The following is a 27,195-nucleotide window of genomic DNA, read 5'->3' on the forward strand; positions in this document are numbered from 1 at the left end:
TAGAGAGAAGTGAGATTCTGGCCACCTTGCCACACTCATGAAGACAAGGCCTCAAAGGGAAGCCTACACACACCCTCAGCATACCGTGCATTATTTCGAAGAGAAAAGGCCCTCTGGTGTGTGCCACTCGGAGGTATTTCTCGGTATTTTCTCCTATCAAGACCTTTGGTATGTGTTCTGGTTAGTTTTAAGTGCCAGCTTGTCACAACCTAGAATCACTGTAGAAGGAAGTCCCAGTTGAGGAATTATCAAGTGCAGATTGGCCTGCGGGCACATCTGCGGGAGATCATCTTGATTGTTAACTGACCCAGCCCAGCGTGAGCCCCACCATTCCCTAGGCAAGGGGCCCTGAACTCGATAAACCAGTACAAAGCTAGCTGAGAGAGGCAGGCATGCAAGCAAAGGTGTATTCTTCTCTCTGCTCTTGGCTGTGTATGTGATGTGACCAGCAATTTGAGTTCCTGTCTTGACTTCTCTGAAATGACGGATCTGTGTGACTTGGAAATGCTAGCCACACAAACCTCCCTCTGCTCCCCCCACTCCCCCCCCAGGTGTTTTTTTGGTCAGGGTACTTGTCACAGCCACTGAAATGAAACTAGAACATCCTATCATTCCCAGGTACACTGTTGTTGCAGTTTAATCAGGCATCTTTTCCTTTATGGAGTGACTTTGTGTCAGGTCCCCACCCTCTCCATGACGGTAGAGAGAGTCATGTTTGTGTTCAGCCCTCATTCTTTTGGGAACAAGGAGTGTGGTGGGAGTACCTTCTTTAGTAGTCTGCCAACCACCCCTGCCCCCAAAACACACTGCTGTGGTGGGGAATAAGCTTCTAGAGCCTAGAAGGGCGCCTAAAGACTGTTGGTAGTGTTTGGGTTTGGAACCCTCGTTCCTCCATGTCAGCTTTGGAGTTCGATTTATTTGAAAAATAAGGCTGTCTCCAGATTAGGTTGGTTTACCATTACATGTGGGAATCCTGGAATCTATACTATTCTATCAACCCACCCCAGAGCAAGGAGTCTCCCTGCTGGGTATTGGGGCCCCACTTAGTCTGAAGGCCTCCCTCAGAGAATTCACTCCCATGACTCCGAGAGAATGTGTCCTTTCTCATGCTTACATTGGAATTTATTGATTGCAGGCATAAAGCAGCATTGTGGATTTAGCAGTGCCGATCTCTTTAGGCAGGTATAGCAGATGAGCTGCCAGTTTTCTCAGAGGGCAGCCAGTATGGACAGCTTGTTCCCCTCTCTCCACAATTCCTCACAGCACCTTTTTGCTTCTTGACCCTGACTGTCTTCAGGACCACCCTTAACAATGGAGACCTTGGGTGCCCTTGGCTGGGTCAGCTCATAGTGAAAATCCCTACGGTGTCTATTTGATGAATTGTTTGCTCCAGAGTTTGTTTATAACCTTTGCTGAGTTAAGACAGTTCTTTTTCTATTCCTGTTCTCTAAAGATTGCCTTTTAACTATAAGAAATAAAAGATGAGCTGGGTGAGGTGGCACTCACTTTTAATCCCAGCACCCAGGAGGCAGAGACAGGAGGATCTCTGAGTTCTGGGCCAGCCTGGTCTACAGATTGAGTTCCAGGACAGCCAGGGCTACACAGAGAAACCTTGTCTCAAAAAATCGGAATGAATGAATAAATAAATAAAACATACTTATCCGATGTTTTGTTTTGTTCCTTTTAGTTTTTGAGACAGGGTTTCTCTGTGTAGCCCTGGCTTCCCTGGACTCACTTTGTAGGCCAGGCTGGCCTTGAACCCACACAGATCTGCCTGCCTCTGCCTTTCAAGTGCTGGGATTAAAGGTGTGTGCCACCATCACCCTGCTTATCCAATGTTTTTTTGTAGTAACTGGAAGAATCATGTGCTTTTCCCCTTGATGTGAGAATCACACTGATAGAATCTGATATTGAACCATCTTTGCATTCCTGGCACACATCCTCATTCCATATTCTATCCTTCCTCACTTGTTTAATATACATTATTGGGTTTGATTAGCTGTTTCTTTAGGACTTTTGCCTCTACATAAGAGGCATGCAGTCGCATCTCCATTTTCTTATATTGTCCTTGCATTGATTTGAAACCATACTCATTAAACTGGGCAGTGTAGCTCTTGTCTTGTTTTCTGGAACCACTTAGATATTTTACGAAACTCTGGAAGAGGTCAACTACGAAGTCAGGCATGTTTTAGTGACATTTGTATTTCCTTCTTTTGTGTGTATGTCAGAGGAGGGGCTAGTGAGGCTTGACCACAGGGCTTCATGTTTTTGAGACATTTCTTCCTCATGGGACTATACTGAATTTCTTAAATACTTATCTTCTACTACTGCCTTTGAGGTTTGATAGAGTTCTAAGTGTTTATCCAGTTTCATTGGCATTTTCAAGCTTACTCATACACAGGTGTTCATCATACTTTATTTTCATTGTTTTTACAGCTTCTATTCATAAATCTTTGCCAAAGGTTGTAAACTGAGAAGTGCCACTTATTTTTGTGTGGCCCATGAACTAACAGCTCTTTACATTTTTAAATAATTGAAAAACTAAAAAAAACAAGAGAATAATTTAAAAAGGGACACTGGGAAAGCATAAAAAATTGAACATGCTCACCCACATGGTAAGCTGTATGGGTCCACAGCTGTGCCAGCCATGGCATTCATTGTTCACAGCTGTTCCCATGCTGAAGCGTACAGCCAAGCAGGTGTCTGCCCAGCAGATGGAACCGCACTGCTGTTCACATTCCACATCTCCTGTCATCCAAGGCTCAGTCAATCCAGCATTGTTGGTGTTTCTCACCCCACCTAACTCCTCAGCTGTCCCTTCCCTGTCATCCCCATCTTGGGCTGTGCCATATGTACCAGGCTTCTAGCCAACTTTGTCCAGGACCAACCTTATTTTTCTCCAGGCCCTCTGCTACCCGCTCTGTAGATCATACTCACCAAACTCCAGGGTAAAAACTCAGAAATTAAAAAAAAAAAAATGACTTGCAGATCTAGACATAGTGGTACACACCTTTAATCCCAGCACTTGAGAGGAAGAGGCAGGAGGAGCTCTGTGAGTTGGAGGCCAGCCTGGTCTACATAATGAGTTCCAGAACAGACAGAGCTACATAGTGAGACAGGAGGAAGAGGAGGAGGAGGAAGAAAGAAAGAAAGAAAGAAAGAAAGAAAGAAAGAAAGAAAGAAAGAAAGAAAGAAAGAAAAAGAAATGACTTGTGGATTCCTACTGTGCAGAAACTTGTTCCTACCTGACCTTGGCTATCCATGGAGCCACTTGAGCTCATAGCAATTTTGTTGACAAAGTCACCTATTACACAAAGCAGGATATAGGGGCTAGGGAGATAAGGAGCCCTCAGAGTCCAGGTGTTATAGCAGGCTGAACTCAACCCAGGCCTGGCTCTCCATATCTTCATTCAGCATTATTTCAAGCCAAGAGTTCCATAGTGGAAATGCCCAGAGGCACCTTCCCATGAGGAGAGAGTATAGCTTCAGGCTCCCGCATCTCTTGCCCAGTGTGGTTCCTCTTTCCTTCAGGTACTGGATTACAGGGGTGTTCTGGAGACTTCAGTGTCTAATTGGTTGCTGATAATGATCTACTTTGGGTTATCTCCTTCTCCTAGTTGATTACGTCTATGGTGGACATCTGCCTGCCTGAGCCACAGACAAGAGGGGATGATGGGAAGGCCCCTCTCCCTCCACAAGCCTCTTATCTTTCCCTATTATTGTTTTTAATGCATTTGAAGTAAAGCATATTGTAGGGCAGTTTTGTAATTACAAGATCATTGCAAGGTTAGTACAGAGTCTCCATATGTCCTGTCCGGTGTCTGTCAGGAATAGAATGTCTCAATGTGTGTTCGTTACTGATGGTCAGCAGTATCCAGCAGTACCTACCATGCCTCTCACAATTCACTCTCTTTGTTTCCTCAACATCCCCTTGTGTCCCTTTCCCAATCCAGGACCTGTCCAGGATTCTGCACAACCTTGGGTCCTACCTCCTGAGGCTTCTCCAGGCCAGAACTATTTCTTTTTCCTTGATGTGTTCATGGTTTTTATAAGGGTTCTGAGGGATGCCCTGAGCTGGGCTATGTCACATTTTTTCCTCAGCATTAGGTGAGACTGTAGGTTAGAGAAGGAAAATGGTTCTCTCTTCTTCTCTCACTAAGATTTCCAACTGTTTACACAACTTATCCCTATACTGGGGTTGGCTATCCTGGCTGGGATATGTCTATCTAGCATCTCAAAGTATATATTGCTCTGTTCCCTTTTCTACACTGTCCTTCTAGAAGCCACCAGGGCCCGGCCCTGTGGGGCTCTGGAGAGACCCCAGAACATGGATCACACAGCTAACCTTTGTGGGCCCCAGTGGAGGCTATTCACGAAGGGACCCCCTGAGAATGAGGTCTGGCCTCCTCCTGGATCAAAGCCATAGGCCCTGTTCCCCGGGGACCGGGAAGCTGAGCAGGCAGACAGGGTAGCAGGCCATTGCCCCAGGCAGGCGTGGGAATCCACACATGGCCCCTTCTCAAAGGCGGGTGCTGTCCCTGGGCCCCGGCGGGGTCCTGGAGCCTCTCTCATTGGGCACATCGGCGCCCAGCCTGGCCCATGGTGGAAATGCAAATCTAATTAGTCTGGCATTGAGCCCGTCTTAAAGCATTAACAGGGCCTTAAACTGTGCTGTCGGATGGGGGTGAAGAAACGCCTTAGAGAGAAATTACCGGATGGTGACAAAGCCCCAATTTATTAGTCTTCTCCAATGGGGACTCTGCAAAGGACATTAATTACTTTAATGGGACTTATTTTGCTTCGTTGCCCAAAGTAATTGGTTTATTAACCTCTCCTTCCCTTTAGGGAAGAAGGGAGGGGTCGAGGGACCGGGTGGTGGCCCCGGAGGGCCCTGCCCACTGTGTTGCTTCTGCCCAGCAGGCCAGCTCTGCACCCTAGAGCAGTCAAGCACTCTGTCCTTGCTGGTTCTGACTTAAGCAGTGTCAACACCCCACTGTGCGCCAAGTTCTGGGCACACAGGCCTGAGGAAACAGAGCCCTCAGAAAGAAAGAAAGAAAGAAAGAAAGAAAGAAAGAAAGAAAGAAAGAAAGAAAGAAAGAAAGAAAGAAAGAAAGAAAGAAAGAAAGAAAGGAAAAGAAAAGAAAAGAAAAGAAAAGAAAAGAAAAGAAAAGAAAAAATGTCCCTGAGTCCCTGAGGCCATCAATTCATTTTAATTACAGGTATCCCAGGAGAAAGGTACATGGCTCTGGGGAGGTAGACTGATAGGGGCAGGCTTCCTGTAGAAGGGTCAGATCTGAGAAGATCGGGCAGGATAAAGGACACAGGGAGAGGAAGTGATTAGCCAGGCCAGGCTGGGGGATCATGGTGGACAGTGTTCAGAGGCCAGAGGAAAGGTCCTGGGGAGGAGGGAGATGGGACAGGGCTATTCTGAGCAGGTAAGGTGGCCAGCCCTGGGGAACCAGCTTCCTTGTGCTTCCCAGATGAAACTAGATAACGTTTAGTTTCAAAGCAATCCCTCTGGCTTGGAGCAAGCCATCTTGGACACACATTGTGGAAAAGCAGCTTCTCCACACAGACAGGACACCCTGGAAGTCAGCTCAGCCCAGGATCTGAGAAGAGTGTTGAGTTTGCAGGACTTCACAATCTACCCATAGGGAAGGTTAGGGACTAGTTCTAGGCAGGAGGCTAGCTCTTTCTTCATGGAGCAGGCCTGAAGGAAGCTCAGGACTAGGCAGAAAAGAGCCTGAATCCCCAGACAGGCAGGGACAGGGCAGGAGCTCCTCTTGACCCCAGCTCTTGGAGGGGCAGAGAGAAAAGTTTTCCCCACCTTTGAAGGCATAGGTTGGACTGGTGTGCCCACACATACACTTCACACTAGTGAGGCTCAGGGAGAGGATACACATGTAGATCCTAGAAGATAAATGTTATATTTTGCACAGCAAGTGGGAAACATGGGGAGATGGACTAGTGCTGAGAGGTCTTCATGGGCTGTATGAGCATGAGCCACCTCAGAAAGTCCCTACGAGGTCCCACAGATGAGCCTCCTCAGCATCCTGATAGACTGTTCCTTACCTGCCCTCCACTTCAACCCATGCCCCAGCCAGGCAGAAGCATAAGGATCCTAGGTAGGGCCAGCTTACCAAAAAGGACCCAACTATAGGTATAAGAACCCCCAAGCTGGGCGTGGTGGCACATGCCTGCAATCCCAGCACTTGGGGAGGCAGAAGCAGGTGTTTCTCTGTGAGTTCAAGGCCAGCCTGTTCTACAGGGCTAGTCCAGAACAGCCAAGGCTGCACAAAGAAACCCTGTCACTAAATTAATTAATTAATAAAAATTATAAATAAAAGAGCCTCAGAAAGCCTGAGACATAGGGCCTTGGAGGCCACCAGAGCTCACAGTGGAGACCTTCCCTCCCTCCCCAACACCAAGCTCATTTCATTAGTGTTCAGAATAGGCTAAACCTCTACCCCTCCCTTTCTGGACCTTGGGAATTCTGTGTGAGAGGGACAGACTAGGACCTAACCAAGATCTCAGGGGCTATGATCAGTCCAGGAAAGCAGAAGTCAATAGACCAGCATCCCTCCATCTTGCAGGCTTCTGGGACTTCACCTTTGGGAGAGCCAATTCCCTCTTTGCAAATGTCACCTTGTCATTGATTCTATCCTTGACTGAAGGGTAGCTCTTGGCCCACTCAATTGTGTGGCAGGGGATATTTAAGGGTGATGGGGCTTGGTTCAGGCCTCTGAGATGAGAGGAGGCTTTAGGCCAGGTCAACAACACCTTCCCCCCAACCCCACCATTCTTAGAGTGATAGTAAATGGGGGATTCTGGTGAGCATTCAGTTCATAGCTGGGCTTTGGGGGGGGGGGAGGTTCTGTCCCAGACAAGGCTCATAGACCTTGGTCTGATTCCTTCATCTGATTTGGAGGCCCATTCCTTCAGCACCCACAGTAAGGTCCTACATACTCCAGTTTCCAGTGTAGAGCCGGGACCCACCAGCCAAGTCTAGAAAAGGATACAGGCTCCATGGAAAGGGGCTTGGGGACAAGAGTGGGGAACCTTGGAAGTGGGGGCTGTTAGAGAGGCCTGACCCCAGGGCGTGAGGCATAGGAGGAGCTAGAGATGAGAATGAGCAACCTGCTCTGCTGGGGAAACACGAATCCTGAAGGCTGTTTCTCTTCCCCATCCAAGGCTGTATGACCTGAGGCCAATAGCTGAGCCTCTCTGGTCTCTGTCCTTATTTGTACAAGGGAGAAGATTTGAGACGTTAAACGTGTCTAAAAGCACAGGAACAGTGGCGCCTGGGAAGCTTGCAGCAAAAATGTATTAAAAGGGGTTAAGGGAAGGGGAAGGAACCTAGGCAAGAAGCCAACAAAGATGCCAAGGGCCTGGGATATCTTGCTGGAAGCTTGGTGCAGGGTAGGGTCTGCAGGCTCCCTACCTGAGGCCTGCTGGGTCTAGAGTCAGTGCTGGAGAATTCCATATATTTCAGGAGAAAATGAGATTGGAATAAGTCAGGGCCCTCAGCCCAAGGCCAACCCCTTGGGAGTTGGTCACCTGGTGAGCTTGTGGGTGACCTGGCAGGTTATGGAGTCTGTGGGGAAAACATCCGGATGCATAGCAGAATGTTCCAGAGAGACAAATCCAATCCACCATAGACACACTGTGGCAGATTCACCCAGGATTTTCTGCCCCACCCAGGAAGGCTAGGTCAGAGGTCCCAGAGACCTGGGACAGTCTCACACAGCTTTGGGAGTTTTATGCTCTTGGGTCCTAGTGCTCTGGGTCTAAGTCCCTCTCCAGGAACCTCAGAGAGCTGCCTCCTGAATGCCCCTAGTTTAACTCCTGTCTTTGCCCCTCCTGCTTGTAACCCAAGTGGCTGCTGAGGCCCTGCTTGGGCCCAGGTTGCTGTGTAGTTCACAAGGAAATATGCGCAAATCACTTCTCTAGACGTAGCCCATGTAATTCTTCTTAGACATTAGGAGTTTTCTGTCCCTTGTTTTAATCAACAAGTCCCCAATAAGCCATTTCAGTGAGGCCATTACCAACGGCCCCTAATCTCCCGGGGCTGCTGAGCGAAATGGGATCTCTCGGCTCTTTCGCTGAAAACGCTTTTCTTGTTTTCTTTCTCCAATGTGCTGGAAACTGGCCAACTCGCCAGTTCCATTAACTTAATGAGGGCTGACAGTCTGCAACAAACGTCCTCATAATCTCCCCAGGACTGAAACAGGGTCCTCCCCAGCGCTTGTTCATACCCCAACCTTCCTGGCTTCACCCCAGGATTAAAATGGGTCCTCTCCAGTGCCTGCCCACACCCCAGCCTTGCTAGCTTTTCACCTCTGTGCACCAGGTCCTCCTGGTACAAACCCAGACAAAGACATGTCTCTTTGCCATTCCTACCCAGCAGCTCCACACAGACTTTCAGGCCATCGGTGTACCCTGGGGCACTGGTACTCCCGTATCCCAGTGGGCCCAGAACCACTGTGTGATTCTCAGAGCTACCAGCATGACTTGTCCTTGGTGTTCCTTCCTCTCAGGATACTTCTTTATCAGCATGAAAACTTTCATCTATTCTTTCTGCACTCTCTAGCTCCTGAGACTCCCAGAAATCAAAGAGTGTGCTGCAACCAGCTGAGGCCCAGAGTAGCAATGGGTTTGGGGCTTTTGTTATATGGCAGGAGGCTTCCCTCTTCATCCTAGCTTACAGAAGCAACGGGTGCCACCGTTTTGGGAGAGGGCCCAGGCCTGGAACGGCGGTCTCTATTAGCAAAGAAAAGGGAGGGCTGAGCTGATACCCAAAGTGGCTATCCATCCTATCCTAGCAACCCCTTCCCCTGTTGTGAAAACACAAGCCTCATTAGTGCCAAGAGCTGTGGGATGGGACTGAGCACCCACCTGCATACCCAGTGGTCCCAACTCTCAGGTCAGCAGCTTCCCACCAACCATCCTTTCTGTTATTTGTTCATTTTGCGTTTTTGAGCCAAGGTCTTACTCTGGGGCCTTGGCTTGTCTGGAACTCACTATGGAGACCAGGTCAGCCTCAAACTTGTGGCAATCCTCCTGCCTCGGTCTCCCAAATGCTGAGATTACAGGTCTGTGCCACCAAGCCTGAGCATTCTCCTTTCACCAGGTACACATCTCCCAAACCAGGCTGCTGTCCTGAGACAAGACTTGTGGTTGTCCTGAATTGACACTCCTTGAGTGTCACCCTTATTCTTCAGCATGGGATGAACAGTCAAGGAACAGGATTGGTGATGCCGTGTGCCTGTACATCTGTGGGAGCTACCATATGGGAGTATGAACGTGCAGTCAGTCTGTAAAAAGGAGCCCCTCAGGAACACTCCTGAGGTCAGCATGTGGACAGGGCGTGTTCAGAAAACTAAGGCACAGTGCTTGGCGTGACTATGCTGCCTGATAGTAGTTTCCGGGTAACGTGCATTTTTTGTTTTATCTGGCCCTATTGGAACTACACAGAGCTTCCTCAGGCCACCCTGCTACACAAGCTTTATTTCCACGGGCCACCATGCCTGGATTTCTTACAGCTTTCACCTCCCATCTTGCGCTCAGCTCTCCCTCTCCCACCCTAATGGTGCCAACCTCCTTGGATGAACATTTTCTCCACTCTATCTAGTCTTTTTGAAATAGCCCTTGAAAGTGTCATTGCATGACTACAATAATGTCCTTTGTCTTCTTCAGCTCCCCTCTCTGCCTTCCTAGTTACTCCAACTACAGTCAGAAAATATAAAAAGGAAAATTCTAGAAATAAACAGCACATGAGTTTTTAATGGCTTGTCATGCTGATAATTTTATTAGATTCATGCCATCACACTTTGTCCCACCTGGGATATGGGTCGGGGTCGCTGTCCACCATATCCACACAGATTATTCTACCTGCCCGTTAGTCACTTAGTAACTGTCTCAGTCACCAGCTCTGCCATCTAGGTGTCACAAAGCTGGCCATTAATTTCGCTTAGTAGTAAAATATGATACAAAAATAGTAAAAAAATACACCAGTCATGGTGCTGGCCATTCAGATATGCAGAAGAGAGGCCACAAAGTATGTCCTTTGAATGAAAAGAAGAAAGTTCCTAAGTTAACAAGGAAAGAAAACAGTTGCATGCTAGGTTGCCAAGACCCACAGGAAGACCAAATCTGTAAAACTGTAAAGAAGGAAAAGGAAGTCAGTGCTAATTGTGTTGTCTCTCCTCTAGCTACATGACTGCCCGTGGCTTTGGGCTTCTGCTTGGCATCTTAGAGCTTGTGCCTTCTAGATAGGGAAACTGTTACATTCACAGAAGTGCTTGGTTTATGTTCATTTCACAGGGCAGATTGCTACGGTGTCAGCCAAGGGCCCCACATATATAGCCTGGTCCCCACAATCACCCCCCACCCCCCAGCCTCAGCTAGGAGGAATGATTGGGGCTACTTTCACAAACTGGGCTACTCCTGGCTGCCCTGTTGTCTCCAGATTCTGCCTTTCACTCCCTTCACTTATCTGGCAAAGGCAGCCTGTTCTGGGCCTGGGTGTCCCCACTGATGGCCAGGCCCCTTCCTGGTTGGTTCAGCTCCTTAGGAAGCCCTTTCACACCAGCTTCCTTCACTCTTACCAGCTCACTTCCGGGTGTCACCCCAAGGGCAATGCTGATGGCATGGGATGGAGTTTACTTGGGGTTTTCTGCTGGTCTTAGAGCAGCAGAGGATAGGGTAGGTCCTAGTATCCTCCGCCTGCTTTACCCCCAGAGCATGCAGACTGGCCTCAAACTCACTGTGTTGAGGATGACAGTGAACTTCTGATCCTCCTGTCTCTACCTCCTCAGTAGGGAAATTATAAGTGTGCATCACGTGGGTTACATTATGGATGAAACCCAGGGATTTGGTGCATGCTAAGCAAAAGCTTGTCAGAGCCACGTCTCCAGCCCCTCAGACTTCTAATCCCATTCATGAGAGCTCTCCCTCAGAACCTAATCCCTTCCCGGAGACTCCCCTTCTCAATGCTACCACACTGGGAAAGTGCATGAGACTCACAGAGAGATTGCAGTAGAACCACCCAGATCATAATATTCAGACTTAAGCTTCCTCAAATTCACATCTTTTACACATGCTTGCACAGTCATTGAATCCCCAGAGCCCTGGAAATCTTATCGTATTCCGGTACTGACACAAGAGTCTCTCTCCAGCATCCAAAATGAGTGAGCCTTGAGTCAGACTCATCCTGAGGCAGATTGGTCTCCAGAGCTATTAGCCTGTGAAATCACAAAGGCTATGAGCCTCCAAATTACTATAGTGGGGCTGGCCTGAAGAAGATGTCCCCTTCCGAAAGGAAGAAATGAGCAAGAAGGAAAGAGCAGCAGGTCTCAAGAACATTCAAACCCCAGCAGGACAAATAGCACTAACATGTAAGGGCTGAGAATCATTAGTCTTTGTCCCACTTTCTGGGTACACTAAGCCAAGACTCCACATAGCCGTGACACTGTGGCTTGACTGGTATATGCCCTATGTCATCCAGGATGGAGTTCAATGCTAGTGGCTCTGCCACTCTGGGCTTTAGGGATAAGCCTACCCCCATGGCTGGAACATTTCTCTTACAGCCCCACCCTGCATCAGCGCTGCCTCAGCTCTGTGGTTCTTTAGGATATCTTCTGAATCTGAGTGGAGACAATTCTGCGCTAAGCTCCTATACCCAGTAGACATGGCTCCGCAAAGGCCACCAAGACTTGTCACCCACTAGAGGGGCAGTCACTGTGCCAAGACTTCACCTGGCCACTGGAGGCCCAGTTAGGGCATACCAGAGGCCCTGCCCTTGGGAAGCAGAGGCTTGAGATATAAGGGATAAGGTGGCCCTGAAGCTCTCTGAAGTGCCTCTTGGTCTCTGTGTCACCTGTTCGGGCATAGCACCAGCTCCCCTTCTGTCATTCCATGCTCTGACCACCTCACTTTCTGCTTTCTTGTGAGCATGTGTTTCTTTCTTATTCTTTCTATTTGCCTTGTTGGTTTGAAAGAGAGTCTTACTGTGTTTCTTGCTGTGTAGCCCTGCCTGGCCTTATGCTAGCCCAGGCTGACTTGAACCCTTGGCAGTCATTCTGTCTCAGCCTCCTGAGTGCTGGGATTAGAGGAGTATGCCACCATGCCTGGAGCCATTTCATTATTTTCTTCCTTCCGGTAGCTGAGTATTTATCCAGATCAATACATTTTGCTTTCCTTGTGATTGTCACTAGTCTGTGACTCTCCTTTCAGTCTGTACTGCAAGCAATCAAGAGAAGGTAAGTAGCATCACCAGCAGCACTTTGCTGAGAGATGTCGTCTGCTAACTCACCTTGTTCATTCCTCAGAAGTACCATCCTATTCAGAGCATGAGGGTCCTGGAACACAATTGCATGAGGTGCTTCACTACTTCATGGCTCTGTACTTCCACCAAGCCCTCACCAGAACATCCTTTTCTGTCTCCATTTCTGCCGGCATCCTAGCTGTAGCCATTGCCCATCCCCAGGAAGACCAAAGCTGAGACTTACACCCAGCCCATACTCAGTCTCTCTTCATGTGCTTCAGAACCCTTCTGGCCCCTGTCTGATCCTCCTTCCAACACTGCCACTATATCTGTCATCAGCACCCATTCTCAGAGTCAAGTTCAGTACTAGCTCTAACTGTGACAAAATGCCTTAGACTGGGTGATTTATAAATAATGAAGATTTACTGTGCACAATTCTAAAGACTAAGAAATCCAGAATCTGGCAGATTTAGTGTCTAGCGAGAACTACGTCTGCCTCTTAGATAGTGTCTTCTGTGTGTCCCGTGGCAGATGGCAGAAGGGCAACAAGAGATAACTAAACCCCCTCAGGCTTCTTGCATAAGATCATTAACCCTATTCATGTGGGTGCCCCTCTCATGACCTAACGTCCTCCCAAAGGCCCCACCACAGTCTCCTTGGAGATAAAGTTTTAGTGTATGCAGACATTCAGACCCAAGAGCCTTGACTCTGGAGAAACAGAATCGCCCTCCTCTTTCAGCTCTGGGACAGTTGAAATGGGTGACCTTTGCATTGCAGCCACCTGCCCCTGAGACCCTGCAGAATGTTAGTGCCAAACAAGAATGTCTGCTATGGCTGGCCCGGGCGGGGGCCCAGTAAGGGGTGGCTCATATCGATGGCTGATATGGACAAAGACATGAGAACCATCCATTGAACACTCTACGTGATGAGACATCACTTAGACCTGCCAAGAGAGTCAAAGTTCACTGTTCTGTTTCTTGATACCGAGCCGTGGGCTATCCTGAGAATGTGGGTATCACTGGGTGTAGCAGAGAGCTACAGCAAGGACTGCAGTATGGAGTGGGGGAAGTCACAAAAGCTGTGCTTTGTCCTTTGGAAGCTTCCCCTGTGATCTACTGTCTGGGGATTGAGCAGAAGGGATGAGGATGGGCTGCTGTGCCCACAGGGAAAGAACGAGAACAACTTCAGGGCACCCTGGGTGTCTGCCTGGGTTCCTGGGAGAGAGGTTCTCTGAACCCTCTAGAGCTTTCCTACCTCTGTAGTTGAGCTCTCTGCAGAGATCTGCAGGGCAGCCACTGCTGCTACAGTGCCCGCCTCAGTGCACACTTCAGCATGGTCGCACTCTGCACAGCCATCACCACCAGCTAAGCGTAGAGCATTTCATCACCCTCAAAAGCCACCTTCACCCATCAGCAGTCACTCCCTATACTCCCCGCCTAAAGATCCACCAATCTCGAATTTTCACAACGTGCTGCTATTCAGAGTATTTCATAGAACTGGGGCTCGGTGGCATGAGATCCATCGTGGCTGGCTTCTTTCACCTAGCACAATGCCCTGTGGGTTTATTCATTTTGTGATGTGTGTCAAGATGTCAACACTCTTAGCTTGTCTGACTGAATGATATTCAACTGCATGGACAAACCATGTTTGTGTGTTCCTCTGTCTACTGTTGGATTTTTTTTAAATCTATTCTGAATAAATAACACTACTGTGACAATCACATCTGAGTTCTTATATGAATTTTTGTCTTCATTTCTCAGGATATGTACGTAGAGGTGAGGTTATTAGGTATCAAATATTTTTGAAGGATCACCAGTCTGCTTCTGCTACAGCAGAGGAAGCACATTTGGCTGGCCAGTGTACAATCACCACTTTGAAAACGTGGCATCACCTCTGAGGTGGGGGGAGGGGTCACACAGCCAGTGAGCAAGAGTATGTCTGGCTTTGCACCCACAGGAAACTCTGGTATTCTTATTATGACCTTGAAAAGTGAATGTGTGTCCAGTACTATCCATAGGCCTGAGGCCTAGCATTAGCCACACCCTTGTCACGGGAAGGACAGTTAGTAAATGTGATGTTCACACTAAGGAGAACTTTATGACAGCTCACACAATTAAGTCAGCATCAGACAGCCACGTAAGGGGCTTTCAGCAATGGAGTGATAATACTGAAACAGGGCTGAGTAGCCTTTGCTCAAGTTTATCTACTCCTTTGTTTTGAGACAGGGTCTCCCTCTCTGGCCTCACACTCACAGCAATTCTTCTGCCTCCACTTCCAGAGTGCCGGGGTTATAGGCATGTGCAACCATGCCCAGCTCTTTTATTTCATTAAGTCACCAAAATTAAAACAAAACAAAACAAAACAAAAAACCTGTGCCTTCTGGAGACGCATATATATGAATATAGATATATATTCATATGATTATATATGAAAACAAAAGCCAAGAGATGAAGAACCGAGGATTCAGGTCGGTGGTTACTATAGCCAAGACTTAAGGTTCTCAAGAGCACAATCATGGTGGAGAAGGGGTCCTTCCCGGTGAGATACCGATGGAGTCACACTTTTCACCCACTTTCAGGCCTTTTGGAGTGATGGAAAGAGACCAGAGTCATATCTCCTCAGGCCAGGCCTGGAATGAAGGGTTTCAGGCAGCCTCCAGTTTGTCAGGCATTTTTCTCTGATAGCTCATGTTCCCTGGATTCTGTGCAGAAACCTTTACCTAGCCCAAGGCTATGCAGGCATCCTGTGCCCTTTCACAGCCTGATCTCTCCACCTTCCTGCTCAAGGCTTGACAAGCCAGCTTTGCAGCTGCGGTGAGGGAGCAAATTACAGTGTCTGGCTCTTCTTCTGGTGTCCAGGCTTCAGTGATAAGCCCAGAGACCATATATGTGTTTATAACCTCTAAGGTCTTTACTCTTCTCTGGTCGCCCTTCCCACCATGCAGCTTTACTTGGATTTTTCTTGTGCTGTGGATGTGTGGTTTTGCGTGTATGTGTGCATGCTCTCGTGTAGAAATGCAGGCATGCAGGCCACGGTGCACATGTGGTGCTCAGAGGATGGTCTCAGGTATTTGCTCTGTCTTCCACCACTTACCATGCTCAGCTGCAGGCTGGCTGGCCTTCCAGCTTCCAGGGATTCTCCCGCCTCTGCCTTTTATCTCAAATATGGATGGGAGCACTGGGATTACAGAGATGCACCACTCTACCTTGCTTTATGTGCATTCTGAAGAGCCAAACACATTCCTCATGCAAGCAAGCATTTTACCCCTGGAGCCATCTTTTCAATTTCCATTGTTACATTTGTTTGTTTGTTTGTTTGTTTGTTTGTTTGTTTGAAGACAGGGTTTCAAATAGCCCCAAGTAGCCTCAGACTCCACATTATCCCAGGATCACCCTGAGCTTCTGATCCTCATGTCTCCACCTCCTTAGTACTAGGATGACAGGATGAGTGGCCGTGCCTGGCTTATGTGGTATCAAACCCAGGGCCTCATGTGTGCTCAGCAAGTGCTGTACCAGAGAGGCACCTCCCATGTCAGGGTGACGCTTGGGCTCTGATTGTGTAACTCTGCAACTTTACCGCTGTTTTTCAGAACTACTGTGGGGATGGTGCTTGGTATTTTCATAAACGTTTTAAAATCAAATCGTCCATTTCAAAAGGTTAAAAAATTAAAAAAAAAATAAGAACAATAGAAACTGGAATAAGAAATCTGTACCAAAGTTAGGAGAAAATCATCTTGAAAATGAGAGATTTGTTGTTATTTGTTTGAAACGGGGTCTCATTGTATGGCCCTGGCTGTCCTGGCACTCACTCTGGCCTTGAAATCACAGAGATCTGCCTGCTCCTGCCTCCCAAGTGCTGGCATTAAAAGTGTGTGCCACTCTGCACTCTATTGAGGAGTTTTTAAAAATGGTTTATTAAGTGTTTTTAACTTTTATTAATGTTTTATTAATGTTTTAATATGTATGGGTGTATTTATGCATGCATATCTATGAATCATGTGCATGCAGTACCCTTGAGACCAGCAGAAGGCTTCAGGGACCGTGGGACTGGAGTTTCAGATGCTTATGAGCTGCCATGTGGATGCTAAGAACCAATCCCAGGCCAGGCAGTAGTGGCACATGCCTTTAATCCTAGCACGCAGAAGGGGGAGGTTGATGGATCTCTGCTGAGTTCGAGGCCCCTCTTGGTCTACAGAGAAAGCTCCAGGACTACAACAAAGACTACAACAAAGAAACCCTGTCTCGAGGGATATAGGGGAGCAGGAACATGGGGGAATCAAATCCAGATCCTCTGGAAGAACAAGCCAGGGCCCTTTATCAAGGAGCCATCTCTCCAGCCCCATAGAAAAGAACACGTTACAGCCTCCGTGAATTCAAGTCACCTTCAGCTTTTCACTGGGCGTTCAGTGCTTGTCTGCCTATGGGTGTCAGCTGGGAACAATTTTAGTAGCTGTATTAGCTTTGACACTATTAGAGTTAGCATCTTTATATTTTGGTCTAATTATTTATTGCTAGCAGATAGAAAGATAATGGGTTGCTAGCTTTCAATTTTTACTAAAACTAGGCTTGGCCCCTCTTCCAATCCTCATTTATTAGCCTCCAGATTTCTGGGATTACATACATGAGCTACCATGTCCATGCCCAACAAGGTCAAGGTTCTGCTAAATCCATTTCTTAATTGTTTTTTGTTTTTGGTTTTGGTTTGGTGGGGTTTTTTGTTGTTGTTGTTGTTGTTTAGTTTTGTTTTGGTTTTTTGTTTTTTATTTTTTATTTTTTCAGATAGGGTCTCTCTATGTAGTCCTGTCTGTCCTGGAACTCAATATAGAGCATGCTGGCCTTGAACTCAGAGAGATCTACCTGTTCTTCCTCCAAAGTGCTTTACTCTCCTTTTTAATTACATTTTATTTATATAGGGGAGCCTGCTATAGCATGCATGTGGAAGTCAGAAGACAATTTGCGGGAATCAGTTTCTTCTTATAACATATGAGTTCTGGGGATTGAACTCAGGTCACCAGGCTTGGTGGCAAGCCTTTTTACCCATTGAACCCTTTTGCCAGGCCAATCCTTTCACCCTTTCTCTCTTTTCTCACTTTACTGCACTGGCTGGGACTTTATGGACTCTCTTAGAAAATACAGGGCGCACCACCTCAGGAACAAGGTGATTTCTGAAAGACATGGTGTATGCTCAGTGTTTAGAATTTTCTGTTTGTTTCAGTTTTCATTTTTCTTATCCTTTTTTTTAAAATTGCATTTCCTACTTTGCTAGTTGTGTTTTTAATTAGGACTAGACCTTGAACTTTATCAAGTGCTTTTCTGCATCTTTTGAGTTGATTATATGTTTCTCCTTGTTCTGTTGATGTGGTGAGTTCTGTTGATTGATTTTCAAATGTTAAGCCAGCCTTGCATAACGGAATTAAGCCACGCTGATCCTGCATCGTGACATGAGCCCTGGATCGCACTGGCTGATTTTAGAGACTGCCTCCACATCCATGACAGACATTGCCTTTGAGTTTTCTTTCGGGAATATCCTTGTCAGATTTGAGCATCAAGGCCAGACCACCTCATAAAAGCCCCTTAAGAAGCTTTGTATATAGTTTTGAGCTTCTTCCTTACATGTTGGGATGAACTCACTGGTGATGTCATCTAGACCGACTTCTTTGTAAAAAGATCGTTAAAATTCCAAGTTTAATTCCATTAATATTGGGCCGCTTGTATTTATTTCTTCTTTTCTTAAAACATGTTTTGATGAGTTAATCTATTTTGTCTATATTATTGGAATTATTTTTGTTCACATTATCTTCTAAATAGACTTTTTTTTTTTTATGTCTCTAGCTCCACAGTAGTGTTCAATTTTTTTTTTTAACTCCTACCATTTTGGTGATTTGTGATTTCCCTCACCCTGCTCCAATCTATCTTGCTAAATTTTATCAGTTTTTTAGTCTCTTTGGAAAGCCAAATGTTAGCTTTGTTGATTTTCTTTAATGCAATAGTCATTTTTTTCTTTCATCAACTTATAGCCTTATCTTTATTATCTCTTTTCTTCTAGTTCCTTGGGGTTTAAATTTGTTGGGTGTGAGTGCATGTGTGTGAGTGTATGTGAGGGTGTGTTTAAGTATGTGTGACTGTGTGTGTGTGTGTGTGTACATGCATGTGTGTGTGTGTATACGTATGTCTGAGTGTGTGTGTGTGTTTAACCCGAGCTAGGTCTCAACCTCTCCTCTAGCAAACACATTTAAAGCTATATGTTATCTCAGTGTCCCTATTTCAATGAACCTCCAACATTTACTTGACTATATTTTTGGAGACATGATTTTTACATTTTTATTATGTTTATTTTTATGTGGGGGAAATGTGCTATGGCCCATACGTGGGGGTCAGAGGAAAACTTTTGATAGTTGGTTCTTTCCTTCCATCATGCAAATCTAGGGGATCAAACTCAGGTCTTTGGGCTAGGAAGGGAGAACCCTCACCCACTTGAGCCATCTTGCCATTTTTAAAATCAGCATCTTCCTAGGTAGCCTGGGTTTAAGACTTGGCATCCTGAGTTGCTGAGACTAGGTATACACTCCGCAGCAGATTTAGCTGTAACTTTTGATAAATTTTTATTATTCAATTAAAACTAGTTCCTAATTCATATAAGATTCTTCTTCTTAGACCTTGGTTACTTACATCATTTAATTTCCAAAACACTTAGGGATTTCCTAGTAATGTTTTTTGATTTGTAGTTTAATTTTATTGTAGTCAGGGGAGTATGCTAAACATGCCTTAATTTCTTTGAAATTTGTTGAAACTTGCTTTTAAAACCTAGCGCTTGGCATCTTTGTGAATGCTTGTGTGTGCTGGCCCTGTGGTGGTGTGGTGTATGTCCCTGTCGGTTAGGATCAGCTGACACACTGTTCAGATTTGGCTCTGCCGATGCCTTGGTATCCACAACCAAGAAGGTATACGCAAAGCTCTCATCCTGGTTGTGGATTTTCTTTTCTCAGTTCGGTTTTCCCAGTTTGCTTTCTATGTTTTAAGATTACATTTGTATGTGCATACAGATTTGGAATTGATCTCTTCCTTTAAACTGACACCTTTTTCATATAGTTGTGCGTGGAAACCCTTGAGTGCCATTCTTCAGGTGCTGTCCTTTTTTGTTTTTGTTTTTTGTTTTTCTGAGACAGGGTTTCTCACTAGCCTGGAACTTGCCAAGTTGTCCTAGGCTAATCGACAAGTGAATCCCAAGGATCTCCCTGTCTTTGCTTTCCAGCCACAGGATTACAAACAATTACAAACAATATCCCTGAATTTTTGTTGTTGTTGTTGTTGTTTTTTAATGGGGGAATCTAGGGAAGGGAACAAGCACTTTACCAGCTAGCCCAGAACTGATACTCTGTAACTCTGAAATTTTCTTTGTCTAGTCTACTGTGCCTGTTGTTAGTTTGCAGATGTCTGTGTTTAGAGAACTAGGTCAGGGTACTTTTTCCTCTCTGCCCCTTTCTTTTTAGTCTCTGTTTGTTTATGCTTTTAGTGGGTTTAGATCATCATTTTTAATCCTAACTGACATTATGATCTATTTAATGGAATATTAATTCACTTACATTCACATTCTTTGCCATCTTACCCCCCCTTTTTTTTTACTATTTTTCTTTTTCTTTTTGTAACTACATTGCCTCTTTTATCGGACTACCTATTTCATTCTTAATTTCCACTACTGTGTTGCCCTTTCTTTCTCTCTTTTTCTTTTTTCTTTCTTTAATGTATTTACTTATTTATTTTTGAGAGGGAACCACAGAAGGAGGTTGAGACAGCATCTCGGACTGGCCTCAAGCCCCTGTAGATGACCTTGAACCTCCTGATCTTCCTGCCTTCCCAAGTGTTAGAATTGCAGGCATGTGCCACCATGCCTGACTTTTATAGAATTTCTTTTTCAGTATTTGGAGATAACTTTTATCGCATGGTGAAATCCCTCATCTTTTCATCTACTTTCTTGACTCTATCCATCACGGTTATCTTAAAGTTCTCATCTAGAAAGTCTGATGCAAACCACAGCCATCTATCTACCACTGACTTCGTAGGTCAGACTCTGGGCTGCTTGACTGGGCGCACTCCTGGGGGCAGAACACTCTTTGGTGGCTGAGCAGTGTCAGCCTCACATGCCTGAAGCTGTCAGCTGTCATCCCAACCCTTCAGCTCTCCTCCTTCACTCAGCTTCTCTAGCAGGCTTGCTTGGACTTGTCCAGAAGGCAGAAGTTTTCTGAGAGGGTAAAAGTGAAATCTGCAGGCCTTTTGAGGCTGAAACTCAGAACACATGGTCTGCCTTCATCACGGTAGAAACAGACCCAGATCTTTAATAGCAGGAACAAGAAGGGATTTTCAGCCATCTTTAAAAGCCACCATATTGATACTTTCCCCAACTCCTCCCAAAACAACGTTCTTCCTCCCTTCAACATGGTTAGAGGTCTCAGCAGTTGTAAACAATACCACACATCCAAGCTTCTGTCCTCTGCCTCTTCTTTTTTTTTTTTTTTTTTTTTTTCCTTCTGGTCCTAAAATCAAAACCAAATGTTATAAAAAGTTGATATCACAATGTCACACCTCTGAGTTCTAATTAATAACTTTTTACTTTCCTTTCTTCTTCCCTTCCTTCCTTTCTCTCCTTTCCTCAATGCTAGGAATCAAAGCTAGGACCTAGTTCATGCTAAATAAGCAGTCTACTATTGATCTATGTTTCAAGTACCAAACCCATTTTTCCCTTCTTTTTGCCTCAAAAAGTTTATTTATTCAAAGAGAGAGGAAAAAAAATCAAAAACAAACAAAAACCCAAAGAACAAGATGTCCATCCCTTGGCTTCTTCCCCCTCTCCAGCTGTTCCTCAGCCCCCCAGGACTGAACCCTTGCTAGGGCCAGGTAGCAGAACAGCCCCTCAAATGAGTTCAACAGCATTGAGGGGCATCTCTTCAAAGGAGGTGTTGTATCCCAACCCCATTTTTTTGAGACAGGGTCTCACTATGTAGCCCTAACTGGCCTGGAGCTCACTGTTGTAGTCCAGGCAGGCCTCCAGCTCACAGAGATACATTTGCCTCTGACTCCCGAGTACTGGGATTGAAGGTGTGTACCAACGTGCCCAGGTCTCCTGCCTTCTTCTTTTTAACTTTTTAGAGTTTTGTTTATTCTATGATAGAATATATTATATCATATAATATATATTATATATACATACATATATAATATATATGTATGAATGAGTGTTTTGCTTATGTGTATATATGTGCAGTATATGTGTGTCTGGTGTCCTTGGAATCCGATAAAAGGTGTTGGATCCCTAAAACGGAAGTCAGAGATGATTGTAAGGTACCATGGTGGGTGCTGAGAACTGACCCCAAGACCTTTGGAAGTACAGGCAGCAAGCACTCGTAATTGCTGAGCTCTCTCTCTATCTCTTCAGGTATGATCTCACTAAGTTGTTTAGGCTGGCCTTGAACTCACTTTGTTCCCTAGGCAGGGCCTGAACTTGTGATCCTCCTGCCTTCTAAATATCTGGCATTACAGGCAGACTTCTAATTTCTTTATCAGCTACCTACTACTGAAGAGCAAACCATAACCAAAGGTTGTGGTCTAACAGTTATTTGTCTTGCTCATAGCTCCATGGGTCAGGGGCTTGGACCCAGCCCTGCTGGAAGGTGGCTCTGTGGTTATGCTTGGGATGACTCAGGCAGCAGCAGTCGTCAGTAGCTTGCATAGGGCTGGGTGGTCCAAAATGACTCAGTCACATGCCTACAATCAGTGCTGGCTGGCGGCTGGACACCTCCGCTCACCTCCCTACAACAACTTCAGCCACACTCCCAACACCTGTGGTTTCCACACACACTGAGCTCCCTAGAACTCTAAAGTCACATTAGGTCACAAGGTCAGCTCAAATTCAAGCAGTATAAAAACAACTCTATCTCCTGAGGGGTGGGCCGCTAGCACTTCAGACTGCAGAATTCATCACACCTGCGGATCTCTGCCTAGAATCTGGTGGGGAGGGGGGGTTCCCTTATTTTTCAACTTTAATGTATGGACAAAACACACACACACACACACACACACACAAAAAAAAAAAAAAAAACAGAAAACAGAAGTTCCAATATTCCTTTCTACAGATGAGTAGCTTTTTCTCTAATATGAAAAAGAAATCTGGGCTAGTTTATGCCTGAGACAATGTGAGGTTTTGTTGGGGACCTTACACAAAAACCTTTGGACGTTTCCTGGGGCCCCATCCTAACCTCCTGTCCTCAGTGGCAAGAGACTGCTGGCTTTTCTCTGCTTTATTTTTACTCCCTCCCAGCAGCCACTACTGCTCTGTGAGAACGCACAGCTATTTCCAAGGGGGAATTGTGTGAAAAAAGATACCCTGATAGCCTTTGTTCTCCGGAATCTTGTCACTTGTATCCTGGTGGCTCTGGAGCCCGGGCTCACTGTTTTCCTCACAGCCCAGGAAGCCCCACCATCCCATCTGGTGTAGACATTTCCCACACTTCTCTGAGAAGGAAGCACAGCCTGGAGAGTAGGCCGGCTTCCTCTTGCCTCTTGTTTCTGGGCTTGGGGCCCTTTGAGTCTTCACTTTCCCAAAGGCTCCCAGCAGCTCTGTTGCCAGTGCGGTTTAGTTTGACTGGTCAGATTGGAGCTTCACAGACAGGAGACTCTCGCAGTTTCTCCATTGCCCCGATGCCTTCCAGTCTTATTTCTGTGCACATAGATGTCTGATCACAGACCCGCTTTCTCCAGTGATGTTTCTGAAAAAGACCTTCTTTCTAGAAGGAGCTTTAGAGGCAAACCAACAAAGTATCCTGAGCAGTCTCAGGAAATAGTCTCATTAACAAGGCTGTGGTCCTTCCTCCTCCAAGGGCCTTCCCTGTCTCTGCTGTTAGAGGTACGACCCTGACGGTCTAGTGTTGCAGACGGCCACCCCAGGTCTGAGATACATGCAGGGAAAAGGTATTTCTCCCCATCGGTGATGCAGCACCCCTCCTTTCCCCCTGTAAAACTCCTTGCCTCCAGCTTCTCTAGCCACGGGGCAAGCCCTGAATAGTCCATCCATGTTCGGCAGGGGTACCTTTGACATGTGTGGTAGAGTTACCATCGTGAAAGCTGTTCACACTCTGATCCCCCTCCTCCACAGACTTCGGGAGCACCATCGGGCCACCATCAAGGTGATCAGGCGCATGCAGTACTTTGTAGCCAAGAAGAAATTCCAGGTGAGACCATGCCCTGTGCAGCTGATCCCAAGAAAACCACAGTGGTAGTATGCCCTCACCCTTAGATGCCAAGATGCTGTGGCTATAGTCCTTGAATCATCATCATCATCATCATCATCATCATCATCATCATCATCACTCCCCAAGACAGCAGGCTCCTCCAAGGACACTGTACCCAGTCCTCACCCAGGGACCTTTTGTCCCTCCACTTTGATTGTTGGAAGTTAGGAACTTTCTAAGCTGAAAAGTTGCAATAGTGACAGCCTGGCAACGTCACCTGGACAGGAAGTAGCATCTGTCCTCAGCTAGCTTGGAGCTCTCTGTTTCCTGCCCTACCCACACTGGATCCTGCAGAGTGAGCAGAGAGGCTCCTGAGGTGGCAAGATTGCAGCTCTGGGATCCATTTGCTGTCAGTATGCCTTTCTCCAGGGTTGTTCTCCTGAGGCCCTGAGTCCACAGCTCTTGGAGAATTAAGATTAACAGGCTGTGTTCCTCCTCTGCTGTGGGACAGTTGTAAACAGAAGCCATGGGTGGGGGTGGTGAAGCAGAGCCTTATTCCTCACCTTGAGAACATGTCAATAGAAGCAACGAGTGGTAGAGGGCATTCTCCTTGTCTTTGGGCAGAAAAGGCTGGGTCAACCTGCCTTAGGACAAGTTGCCCAAGGACAATCTCAGTGGAGGCTCTGTGTCTTGTTACAGGCCACACCTACCACACCAGGCTGTGAGATTGACACGGACTTCCACAGTTCTCTCAGCCCAGCCCTGACCCCAGCCCCAAAGCAGCCAAAAACTCCTGACTCTGCAGGAGGTACGGACTAAGGCATAGTCCCCATCCCAAGTTGTCTGCACTGTATTGAGGAGGACGCTATTGAGAGGAGCCTTGGGTGACATGAGTCTCACTCACCGTAGTCCTCAGCTCAACTGTTGCTGTTCCAGCCTTAAAAACAGCCCTTGGGCTGGCCCCTGGCCCTCCTGCCAAGCTCCTGACACTAATGGGAACAGCATGTGGCTCCTCACCCTTGATACTCACTGCCACCCTGGAGGGATCCTGTGTACATTCAACAGTGCCATGGTGGCATTCTGCTGACCTCTTGTTAGCCTGCACTCCCTGGTACTGTCCCAACTCAAGTAGACCAAGTTATATCCAAGCTCCTACAATGCTAGGGACTTCATGTTGTCAAATGGAATAAAGGTCACACTCAGTAGGGGCCAGAGCCAGGAGGCACCTGGCAATGAGTTAGAAGGGTCCAAAGGCCCTACAGAGATTGCGCTTGAAGCTGTTTCTCCCACTACTTAGTAGCCATGTGCCCCACAGTTCCACTGATGAGGCGCTGAGGGAGAAAGGAGATGAGGCACCTCTTGTAGAACCAGCTCTTCCTGGGTTGGCAAGGAGCCACAAGAACCCCATGGGGAGTCACATCTTGACAAGACAATCTCTCGGGGGCAAAGGAGGGGCTAGGGTGTGGCACTCCTGCTGGGAAGCAGTGTAGCTTAAATTGCTAGTGTTTAAAGGGTCATGAGGAATTGCTAGGTTATGGAAGTCCCCAGGCTAAGAAGTGGGCCTTTGGGTGTTGGAGTAGGTTCCACATGAGACCATATAGGACCTGCTGGGTTATATGGGGTTATAGTGGGTAAGCTCATGACTCCCTGAGGTTCACTCCTAGAATCTGGGTGCCCAGTGGAGCACAGGGACCCTCATGGTTTCTGAGCAGTTCCTGTTTAAGTCAGAGTCATCTTAGTGGTCCACGCAGACCACAGTTTCTATGGCACAAACATGCCTTCTGACATGTTTGGAGGCTGAGGAAAAAGAGACCCAAAGCCCTGCACTTCCTTTCAGGCCTCAGGACACTAGCCAAGGCCCTAAGAGTGGCTCAAGAAGCTGCCAGAACAGGCCAAACAGCTCCTACCTTCCCACTCTCTGCTTCTCCCCTATACACTCAGCCCAGGTGGCAGAGGGGCCTTGTTGGGTATAGAGGCTTCTAAGTAAAGAAAAGTAAGGGTTCTACAATGAGCTGGCTTTATTGCTGGGGACACATGGGCAGGTGGTGGCAGCCCTCCAGGAAAGAGTGAGGTACTTCTGAAGAGGGAGCTTTGGCGGGAAGGGCTCCACTAGGGTTCCAGGCCACCCTGGTGACCCAGATTTCTTGCCTCAGCCATCCACCCACCTGCTCTCCACCCACCCCTGCTGGCCTAACTGTAAGTTGCCTGCCTGCCTTGCTGGCCGATAAGTCCTTGGCCAGCCGCCCTTGTGTCTGACCTGAGGAGCCAGGGCCTCTTAGGCCTGAAAGTTTGTCTTGAGCACCCATGTCAGTCAGTCTGGACAAGCAGCATTATCTTGACTCATCTCTGGCTTCCACTGCCATCAGGGGACATTGACCCTAGGAGAAAACCGAGATGGTCTCTTACACCAGCCCCAGGCAGATTTGACAGAGGCCCCTCAGTCCCCAACTAGATCCTAGAGGAGAACTTGGTGGCTCCAAGATAAGTCTCAGCAAGCCTGGAATGCCACTGGGCATGGGTGGTGGGTTGGTGAGGTATCTCTGATCCTTCTGAGTTTTGTTTGCTTGCTTGCTTGTTTTTGTTTTGTCCTAGAACTCACTCTGTAGACCAGGCTAGCCTCAAATTCAGAGATACACCTGCCTCTGCCCCCCAAGTGCTGGAATCAAAGGTGTACACCACCACTGCCTGGCTCTCTGGTCTTTCTAAACAGTGCCCTGCTTACAGTGCCCTACCCTGCTCCTGCAGGCCTGCATACTCACATTTCCCCACTATATATTTGATCACATGTGTGTTTACAGAGGTTATCAAAGGTATCCATGCACACTTGGGCACAGTGGCCCTGAGACTCTCAAGCTGTGCACAAACCAACACAAGTTCCTGTCTCCTCATGCAGGCCTGCACTGTCTCAAGGTGTAATTTCTGCCTCCCTTGCTCACTTACTCCATGTGACGCAGGCATGCCTAGAGGTGCCACACACGTTCTAAAGCATTTTGGCCCACAAGTCTCTCCCCTATTATTCAGGGCCATTTTGAGTATGCACCGAGGAGGGCCCCAGGCCCTGAACTCAATCATGGCCACCTTTGACTGGTAAGGTACTGCGTCAGGAGTCCTTGATGTTTCTCATCCTGGGTCCCATTTTATTCTCATTCCCTCCCAGATGTAGCAGAGTAGACTTCAGCAACACATTTCTCAGGGAAGAGGAACAAGACTCAGTGTCCTGTTTTACAGAAGACAGGAGCCAGGCTCAGAATCTGACCTTACAGAAGGGAGGATCAGGGCTTACATCTCTATCTTACAGACAACTGTAAGACAAGCACGGTTCCTTAGACTGTCACAGCTATGGAGGCACAGGGCTAAGGATCTGCCTACATGCCATCCCAAGCTTGGACTCACAACAGCCCTTGGGTGTGTCACGCTGGGCGTGGTAGGTCCTTCCTTCATGGGGGCTACACTGTCTTACGGGAAGTCTGTGCAGCATTGGGAGCTATGTAGAACACATGACGTTCTACCTCCCCTCCCAGCTCTTCCTGGGGAGGCTTGGAACCATAGCCAGTAGAAGGTGGCTAGTTCTGCCAGTGAATTGACAGGAGGCAAAGGCCCCCATCAGGCTGAACTGCTACTTTGTATGTCCTAAGCCATTCCTCCCTGCCACTGCACCCTACCCCCATTGCTGTCTGAAGTTAGAACTGCACCTACCTGACCCGGGGGG

At 47.1% G+C, this 27,195-nt stretch overlaps 1 protein-coding gene across 4 annotated transcripts in view; it reads left to right on the forward strand.

The window, feature by feature from the left end:
- Kcnq1 (potassium voltage-gated channel subfamily Q member 1) overlaps window positions 1-27,195 on the forward strand; it is a 332,782-nt gene that overhangs the window by 240,232 nt on the left and 65,355 nt on the right. For all 4 annotated transcript variants that reach the window (XM_021633740.2, XM_060383057.1, XM_060383061.1 and 1 more), the window contains one exon: window positions 23,411-23,486. In XM_021633740.2, the coding sequence (XP_021489415.1) occupies window positions 23,411-23,486 (76 nt within the window). The remainder of the gene's footprint in view (window positions 1-23,410; window positions 23,487-27,195) is intronic.

The sequence above is a fragment of the Meriones unguiculatus genome, chromosome 1 (genome assembly GCF_030254825.1).
Source record: "Meriones unguiculatus strain TT.TT164.6M chromosome 1, Bangor_MerUng_6.1, whole genome shotgun sequence".
Lineage (NCBI taxonomy): Eukaryota > Metazoa > Chordata > Mammalia > Rodentia > Muridae > Meriones > Meriones unguiculatus.